The sequence below is a fragment of the Balearica regulorum genome, chromosome 6 (genome assembly GCF_011004875.1).
Source record: "Balearica regulorum gibbericeps isolate bBalReg1 chromosome 6, bBalReg1.pri, whole genome shotgun sequence".
NCBI lineage: Eukaryota > Metazoa > Chordata > Aves > Gruiformes > Gruidae > Balearica > Balearica regulorum.
The window spans coordinates 13,807,513-13,817,151 of record NC_046189.1 but is presented as its reverse complement, the minus strand read 5'-3'; the positions used below and the strand labels follow the sequence as shown (position 1 = coordinate 13,817,151).

Below are 9,639 nucleotides of genomic sequence, written 5' to 3'. Positions count from 1 at the left end.
CTGGGAAGGTGGCGGCGCGAGGCCTCTCGGGAGGCGTAGCTCGCGGGCCGCGCGCGCGCGGCATGCCGGGCCTTTATCGTCTCCGCGGCAACCCGCCGCCGGCCGCGTGGCGCAGCGGCATCGGCGGCGGCAGCGCGCGTGCACGGCGCGGGCCGGGGAAGGGGCTTCGGCGGGGCCGGCGCGCGGGCGGGAGGCGGTGCCCCGCGGAGGGGCGGGCGCGGCTAATCGCGGCACGTGGTCGGGGGCGAGGCCGGCGGCGGCAGCAGCATGGCGCAGCTCACGGCGCGGTTCCGCACCGAGAACCGCAGGTGAGGGGGGCACGCCCGGGCCGGGGGGGGTGGGTGTGAGTCGGGGGTAGCGCAGAGGCGGTAACGGCGCTGTGTGCCCGCAGGTACGCCGTGGAGGATGTGCCCTTCTCGGTGCCCGCGGCCTCTGAGACCACGGACCTCAGCCATCTCATCAACAAGCTGCTGGCGGCCGACAACGGTAGGTGCCGGGGCGGGCGGCCGCTTCTCCCAAGCGGGAGCTCAGAGCGGCCCCAGGCAGGTGCCGGCCCGGCCGCCCGTCCTTCAGAGCCGCTCTGCCAGGGGGTGACGCGTCCCACGTCATCCTCGTGTTTCTGACCGCACGCCCCAGGTGAGGGCACGGGCTGCCCCGCTGCCACACGCAGCAGGTGAGACAGGCTCACGCTTTGGCGGGTTTTGAGCCGTTGCAGCGTGTGGTGCCGCAAGTGGGGCGGCTCGGGGCAGGGACGGCCGAAGAAACGCGCTGTCAAAGCGAGGAGCAGCGCCCCGGTACTGAGGTCAGTACTGGGGTCACTGAGGTCAGGGTTCAGCCTGAGCCGGCCCTGCCCTTCTGTTTCGGTCCAGGGGTGCCCAGAGACGGCACTCGATCTGAGAGTCAGCAGGTACCGGTGCTGGTGGGCAGGCCCGGGGGAAGCGCTCTGACGGCTGGGTTAGCGTGTGTCCAGCGCCACAGAGCCGGCTGCCCCAGCAGATGGGAATGGAGGTGTTCCCCGGAACCTGGCAAAAGAACGAATGAAACCAAAAGTTTGGTTTTTATGAAAGCCTTTGAGAAGAGCTCAACCGTTCTGCCGATGCTAGCTGAAAGGGGCTTGGCTGACTTGAAGGATTTTCAGGGGAAAGACACCTGTGCAATGTTGGAAAAAACCATTTTCTGTAAGAAACTAGGCTAACGGTATCTTAACCTGCCGAGACTTCTGCAGGTTGCTTTAACCCATGAAATTGCAAAGAACCTTGAGTAGAAATCCAGTGCACAGCGCAATGCTCTTGTCAAAATGCAGGGCCTTTGTCAACTGTGCCATTACAGAGGGAGAAATAGGAACCAAAAATTCTTAGGATTGTCCTATTGCTGCCTGAAAGGCAGGGTCATAGCTAGTGATGACAGAGACGTGGGGTAGCAGTGGCAAGTTCCGTACAGAACAGCGATGAAGCACTGCTGGGGTTTGATTAGATATAGCTACAGAGAAAATGATTTAGCAAATAATGTGTTAACAATGAGGCAAACTCAACTCTTAGATCCCTAACAGCAAATTTTCCTTCTTCTTGACTGACATAATCCTGTGGAATTCATGGGCTGCCCACTTACAACTGGGAGAAGAAACCAACTGTTTTGTGGGGTTTTGTTTGGTTGGTTTTTGTCTTTTCTAACGGCTTGCTGGCTCCATTCGCCTGAACCAGCCACAGAATGATACTGTTCTTGATGGTATCAAATAAACAGTGACACCTGAACATGGATTTTTCCTAATTTGTTTCAGCGGATCACAAATATGTGGAATTTGACTTCCTTATCAATGGCCAGTTCTTGCGTGTGCCGCTGGTCACACACATCGAAATGGAAAACATCTCCACGGTAAGTCATACTCAATTTCTCCCCACCTTGGACAGTAGAACAGAGCCGGTTTACTTCAATCTGATTTAGGTATTACACTGTCATCCTGACGAGGTAGATTGCCTTCCTCAGTTTTATTTATTTTCTCGCTTTCCCATGAGAATTCCCGGTATGTTTAAATCCATTTTGAACTGCAAAGTGATTAGAGAGTATGGGACTGAGCTGTGCAAAGAACATGGGTATCCAATCTGTTATCTGTATACAGTTCAGAGGGGAAATTCTTGTCTCAGTTCATCATTAATATATTTTTGTCTCCTACTCTATTAGTTACATCAGAGGATAATGGGGGAGGTTAGTATTCCCTCTAGAAAACGCTGTGAAGTATTTTAGACACCAGTTTTGTATGGGTAAATACAGAAGAAGAGGACCCTGAGAAGAGTGAAATTACTTGCTTTTGCTTCCAGCTTGCTATTAACAGTAATTTGATAAAAATATGGAAAGCAATGTAATTCAGACACTTTTTTCTAAAGACTTAAATTCCACTAATGTGGCAAAGGACTTGGATACCAAGATATTTGCCCAATAAACTTGTATATTTGCACCGTGCTACAATTTAATATTTCTGTTATTGACTAAAAATAATACAACCACACTAAATAAGTGTTTTGTCTGTGAGCTCAGGAAGAAGTGGTGGAAATAGAGTATGTGGAGAAATACATGGCCCCTCAGCCAGAGGAATGCATCTTCCATGATGACTGGATCAGTTCTGTTCAAGCCACTGAAGAATGGTACGGCACTAAGCCAATTCTAAGTTGTGCCTTGCTTACTCCTGCTGTGTGCAGAGGACTCCATGGTGTCAAAGGGAGTGGTGCTCTGTATCTTTAAGAATCTGGGGTTTGGGGTTGTGTTTTTTCCCCTCTTTGCTCTTTGTTTTGTTTTTTAACCTGTCAAGTCAGTGGGCTACTTGCTTTTGTAAGCAGTTCAGTTTTAACACCTCTATTCTATGCTGACACTGACTTTAACGTAAGCAGAAAACAGTGAGAATCACTGAACATGAGATACTGTTAATACAAATGGATAACGCAAATGCTGCTCACTATCCTTTCTCTTAAAGAACAGCAAGGTTTCCTTATCTTTTTAGCTTAAACCCTTGGGTTCAAACATGATATTCATTAGCAACAAATAAAGCAGTGAACCTTTATGCAGAGCTTTTCTTTAAAAAACACACAACCATAGTTCATTTGCCAATCAACTAGGCAGTGTTCCTATGTTTCTTTGAAAATGCTTTGAGATGTTCTAGTAATGTACCATGAACAACAAATTATTTTTTATTTTAAATGATGTAAGCAATTGTAAGTCTCACCTACCAGAATATGCAGGACTCTCATTGCTTTTCTTTTCAGCCTGTGCTCCTAGCCTTGCAGTTGTAGGTTTTACTGAAGCTTTACTCTGTAACAAAAACATTTTTTTTTACTTTTCCAAACTTTTTTTAACACACAAAGTAGCTATATTTTGAATTAATTTCAGCTAACCAGTTAATATATTAATATTTTTCCAAGTTTCTGGTTGAGGCTTTTTTTCATGAAAACATTCTTGGTCTTAAAAGACAGTAATGTCTCAAATTCTGTACCCTGTAGGATATTAACTGGCTGCTACGATCAGACTGCTCGAATCTGGTCTTTGGAAGGAAAATCCATCATGACAATAGCTGGGCATACAGAAGTAGTGAAGGATGTGGCATGGGTGAAGCAAGGTCAGTTTATACATTAGGGGAGTAGTAATAGTTTGATTTGTTGGGGGAGAAATGTCAGCATTCCTCAACCATGACTATTTAATTATCTAAATGCTGCAATTATTTCAGTCTCTGTCAGTGGTATTAGAAATTAAGTCATGGTGCAAGTAAAACAGTGGTAGTTTAACATGTACGTTGTTTATCCACCTTGCAGTCTTCATCAGCAAATATTGGTGTGTATATTTATATTAATTGTACTTGGAGGGTAACATCATGTAAACTGAGATATGTATGAGTTTCTATCTATCTGCTGTTTCTTCTTTGACTATAATAATTATATATAGACTATAAAGGCTTTGGAAAGCTGAGCTGGGTGCAAGCATGACTTTTTTTCTTCCTTAGACAGTTTATCATGCCTGTTACTCAGTGCTTCTATGGACCAAACTGTCCTGCTATGGGAGTGGAATGTAGAGAAAAACAAAGTGAAAGCCCTTCACTGCTGCAGGGGACACGCCGGGAGTGTAGACTCGGTAGCTGTTGATTGCACGAGAACTAAAGTGAGTGACTCCTGGAAAAAATGTCTTTGGGATGTTAGCAGCCTGTATCTCAAAAATCATCTCTTTGTCCCTGCATAGGTACATCGTGTTATTATGTCTGACACACTGATAAGTTTCTAGTCTTGTTATAAGCAGTGGTTATTGAGGATTAGGAGTGCTACATCAACGCGAGGCTATCTTTTCAAAGTGATGCACTTGACCTCTGATGTCACGAAATCCTGAAGGTGACTTTAGATAGCACAAGCAATTATACTGCTGGTTTTGACTTATATGAGTGAAGTCAATGGGGTTTTTTAAGTAAATTTTACTTCTAACACATGACTTTTGAGTTATAATAAACTGTTCTCAAATTTGACCTAAATTTTCACAGTAGTTTTGGTGGGAAAGAAATTTCCAGAGATACTCAGAAAAATCAGATGGTAGAAGAGGTCCTTTGCCTTTATCCAGGAATTCAACATTTAAGAGTAGTCACACCAAAGGTGGAGTCATCACTCCTAGCTTGACTTAGTATCAGGTTAAAATAAAACCTTTTGATGCTGAAGGGAATAAAGAGATATTTTGTAGATTCTTCCTGGTTTTCATGTGTTATAACCAACTGGTTAATTTTTCAAGCAGGAAGTGTATTTAGTATGGCTGAAAGGTCTGTCTGGATCACCTCTTAACAAGATGTTTCTGTTCATACAGTTCTGCAGTGGATCCTGGGATAAGATGTTAAAGATCTGGTCTGCAGGTAATACAAGCGTTAAGCTGGGATTCTTGGCTCTCTTAAAAAACCCTGTACTTACCACAACCTGAAAGATGGATATCTGAATACTTTTTTCTTTAAGTAAATTTAAGTCTAAGATTAAAAGCAAGCTAGAACTTTTATTTGTAAGCTTTGTAGGGCTATACATCACTATATGAAGTTAGTGTTTTGGTTGGTAACGCAATTTCAGATATGGTTATCAACTGTGTGGTGATGATTATTTTATTCAGAACACAGTACTTTATTTTAATGGATTTATATAAATTTGCAGGTTTGTGTATAGACTTCTTAAAAATCAAAAGTTTGTGGGTTATATTCCTGTTCTATTATTGACACCATAATATGGAGGACAGTAGGTTGACCAGGTCTTGTCTAGAAATGTAGACTAATCCCATTTGCTCTGAACGCTTTCTTTCACTGTTCCAAGTCATATTTTTTCAGTTTGGGAGTATATATGTAGGTATTATATCTAAAAGATAGATTGTGTTTATCACACACCTGAACTACTGTTGAAATTTTCCATGAGTAAGGATGGTCTTAAAAATTCATTGGGATTTCATTTTAAAACTGTGTGACCTGGAGAATATTACTTAGTTTGTATTCATTTTCCTCTTGCTCAAAATGGAGATAATTCTGATCTGATCAGAGGTATAAGGTTAAAATATTCATGAATCATAGACAGGTCAGATCTGTAAATAGGGGCTTTTGCTTAGTTACTTCTATGGAAATGCAGTTCAAAACCCCTGTCTTCTGTCACAGTACCTACAGATGAAGAGGATGAAATGGAAGAAGCAGCTAACAGACCACGGAAGAAGCAGAAAACTGAACAGTTAGGATTAACAAGGGTAAAATGAGCTCCAGGATTTTATTTTAGAAGCGTGGCCACACAAAACAATTCCTCTTCATTAAAAGTGATGTTATGAAAACTTCTGGTGATATGTCTCAGGCTGATCAGACACATTTTTATTTGTTGAAAGAATAGATTTTTTGTGACAATATTCAGTCTAACCACCTCTCACCTTTAAATTCTAGACTCCCCTGGCAACCCTCTCTGGCCACACAGAAGCTGTCTCCTCTGTGCTGTGGTCAGATGCTGAAGAAATTTGCAGTGCGTCATGGGACCACACCATTAAACTCTGGGATGCTGAGACTGGAGATCTCAAATCAACTTTGGTGAGATCTTCTCTGTATGTTCAGCTGAAGTCCAGCTCAAAAAAGTTGTGGAAAATAGTAGTTCCTCTCTTACAATTATTATTTTCTTTTCTGACAGACAGGAAACAAAGTGTTTAATTCTGTCTCCTACTCACCACTGTGTCGACGCCTTGCATCTGGGAGCACTGACAGACATATTAGACTATGGGATCCTCGCAGCAAAGGTGAGCTAAAACATGCATGTTCTCAAAGTTCTGTTTTCAAAATCAGAACTACTCAGTGTTGGGAGACATCTCACAAACCATTTTCTGATCCCTCTGCTTGAAACAAGTGATTTGGGGGCTTTTATTAAATAGAAAAATTACATCTATATTTTCTGGTGCAAGACTGTTTGATTTCTCACCTAATAATTTAGAAAACCAAATCTTCCCCCCTCCCTTTTTTTTTAAGCTTACTAATGAATGTTCAGCTGGGCAGTTGCAGGCCTGAATTTTTTTTTTTGTAAGGTTCACACCTACCTTGGTCAGACCATCATTGAAGTGAAATAGTAGTCACTTTGTTACGATATAGTGATGCCACATCTGACAGGATTGCAGGTACTCGTGACTGAGCCTACCAGATGTATTTCATAGACATGCTTACTTGTTTAGCTTCTATAAATCTAATCCAGACTTTAACAGTATTACCTTCTTACATGTTAATAAAAGCATTTTTTGGTTTGCTTTTTTCAAAAATGTTTGAAAAGTTTAGTGACAAGAAAATATATTTTCAGTTTTGTTTGATGTTTTCCTCCCCTCAGAACTTGTGTGGCTTATATTTTTGTTTGCTTTCTTTACCATTCACTTTGATTTTTGAAGCTAGAGTTACTGGTGGGAGAAACATTTACCTTGAGAACAAATATGTTGCTGACCACTTTTCTCACTGGATTTTGTATGCATCTTCAAAGTGCTGGTTTCAGTTGGTATTTACTGATGTCTCTTTTTCCCCTCTTTTTCTTTTCAGATGGCTCCTTGGTTCTCCTGTCTCTGACATCTCACACAGGCTGGGTGACATCTGTGAAGTGGTCACCTACCCATGAGCATCAGCTGATCTCTGGTTCTCTGGACAACATCGTGAAGCTCTGGGACACAAGGAGGTAAAATAAACGCATGTTCTTTGGTGCTCAAAGGCATATAAGCTTACAGGGTCAGTTAACCCAGTGAAATAGCGAAAGCAGTCTGAGACATTCATTGGAAACTCCTGTGGCATTTGTCAAGATTGTCTAGGTTTTACAAGTCAAGCATATAATAAAAGGGAGAAAAATACTTGTAGTCTACCAGAGGACCTGTGGGGTAACATCTGAGAGTGCTGTATGACATTCCAACATGGACTTACCTGGCATTAACAGCAGCATTGATTGACACATAGAAGACAGCAACCATAACATTGCTACTGGGATTAGGAACAGCAGAAGGTCTGCTAACTGTTCCTCTGTTTTAAGGAACAAAATACATTCTCAGGAATGAGCATAACAGTGTGAAGCTTCACTTCATACTCTTTTCAGACCTTTCCTTACAAATTTCCAAGCAATGAAGACATAAATGGCTTTTCTGGAAAAGTTGAACAGCATCCACGCATGGAAGGAGGAAAGCATATAATAAACTGTTTCTAACAAGCAGAGTGATTAAATTTCAGTCTCAAGGTAGCTTGCAAGCAGGTGAAAAATGTTGCTGCTTTTCTCTTTGGGGATGCAGGAGAGGTTAACACTGATGCAGTCAGCTCTGGATAAAGCAGAGGAAACATCACAGGTGGTAAATATCTGTGTTTTTAACTGAAAGTGTTTTTAACTGCTAGACCACATCTGTTTGACAGCATAGTGATAGTATTTCTTCCTGGTACCTATTTTGTTTTCTGTGATGCTTACGTAACTTCAGATATGTGACAGTAAATACCTGTGTTTTACCAGTTGCAAAGCTCCTCTGTATGACTTGGCTGCTCATGAAGACAAGGTTTTGTGTGTGGACTGGACAGAAGCAGGGGTAAGAATTTGAAGAGCAGTTTATTTATATGCATGGTGGTTAGGAAAAGGGCTAAAAGCAGTCGTGGACTATTTTTTTTCCTTTATGCTTAAAGATAGAAGAGAACAGGAAATTTTAGTTGTGCTGTAGTTGATAACTGGGCATTATTGTCATACACACTGCAGCACTTCCCCATGGTACTGTGCAAAGGACTAGGATGGGAGTTTAAGCTCTGTAGCATTAAGTGGGCATTACACTGATACTCCAAACAAGGAGAGACATGAGAACAGCACCGCACCTCGCTGAGGAAATACATGTTCCAAGGTACCATTTGCTGCCATGGAGACTAAAGCAGCAGCATGAACTGACAGCTGGGGCACGGCAGTACACGTAGAAGGGGGGAAGTATATAATCCTCTACAGCAAGCTGTTCTGCTACGGTAGTGGTAGACACATACATAAAATGGAAAAAAAAATTGTTAATGTTGGAGATTCTCAGAGTGGCTCCTGCTCTTAGTAAAAGGCAGGAAAAGCTTCAGAAATTTTCCTGCAAGAACTTTGATTCTAATTTTAGGAGGAGGGTAAGAGACAAGGTCGCTTCTGCACTTTGATTCTGGGTTTTAGTCATGCATTAACAGTTCATTACATCTTTTTATGTCTTCAAACAAAAGAAAATCAGAGTCCTCAACCTTTGTGTAGGTATTTTGCTTAGTTCTGATATTAATCAGAGTTTTCTTTTCCTCTCATCAGTTGCTATTGAGTGGAGGTGCAGACAACAAACTGTATTGCTATAGATACCCAGCTACAGCCTCTGATGTTGGAGCATGAAGGTCAACAGCCAGAAAACTTACTAAAAAAAAAAAAAAGTATTTTTTTCAGCAGTCACTCTCTGTTAGCACCTTACACAGCCAGCATCTGAAGAAAAGAGTTTTTTGTTGCTCAGAGAGCTGTTATTCCTGGTTTTTGTATTGGTAACCTATATCCATATTTGTCACAGAAAAAATAGCAACAAGCGGTTACAAATGTGATTAGTGTAAAAAAAAAAAGCAAAGGGCATTTCCTTCCTTTTTGATGGCTTTGAATTAACATCTTTTAAATGACTATTTGTATAGCCCTTTTAATAAGGAGTAAGCTGTTCTGGATACTTACAGAAAAAATACTCACTGGACTAAATTATTTTTTGAGTTTACCTCCTTTCCCTTCAAAGAAAAATAAAGCTTTTATACAGTTCATTGGTTTAGTGCTTCATTTCAGATAAAATCAGACTTCAGCTCTCCATACAGTATGGCTGTTGGCAGTTCTTACGATTAGGTCTAATTGATGAACCCAGGCTTCTTTTTAGGATAAAGATTTAGTATATCTGCAATGCAAATGGTATGATATAAAGGAACTTGACAGATTTACCAGCAGATGAAATATTCCTTTTTTTTTGTTGCTCATAATTTAGGGCTGTAAATTACTTTATAAGAATATGCCTCATATGGATCATCTGTAATCTTAATTAAAACACTTTAATAAGAATACTTGTTATCCTCCAAACATGCAGTTCTTTCATTGAAAATAATGCTGTGAAATTAGAATGGCCAGCATGAGTTGATTTTAAAAT

General features: G+C 41.7%; 1 protein-coding gene across 1 annotated transcript; it reads left to right on the top strand.

Annotated features, from left to right (window-relative positions):
* The first annotated feature begins 20 nt into the window (after window positions 1–20).
* WDR12 (WD repeat domain 12) lies at window positions 21–9,263 on the top strand. Its single transcript, XM_075756382.1, has 13 exons — window positions 21–308; window positions 392–486; window positions 1,778–1,872; window positions 2,533–2,639; window positions 3,489–3,604; window positions 3,986–4,140; window positions 4,825–4,870; window positions 5,645–5,730; window positions 5,918–6,058; window positions 6,156–6,261; window positions 7,040–7,172; window positions 7,983–8,055; window positions 8,784–9,263. The coding sequence occupies exons 1-13, from the start codon at window positions 268–270 to the stop codon at window positions 8,859–8,861; spliced, it is 1,272 nt and encodes a 423-aa protein (XP_075612497.1). The 5' UTR covers window positions 21–267; the 3' UTR covers window positions 8,862–9,263.
* The last annotated feature ends 376 nt before the right edge of the window (window positions 9,264–9,639 follow it).

Coding starts and splice junctions, on each gene's coding strand:
- WDR12 (XM_075756382.1), top strand. CDS start 268: ATGGCGCAGCTCACGGCGCGGTTCCGCACCGAGAACCGCAG. Junction 4,141..4,824: donor TTGATTGCACGAGAACTAAA/GTGAGTGACTCC, acceptor CTGTTCATACAG/TTCTGCAGTGGATCCTGGGA. Junction 8,056..8,783: donor TGGACTGGACAGAAGCAGGG/GTAAGAATTTGA, acceptor TCCTCTCATCAG/TTGCTATTGAGTGGAGGTGC.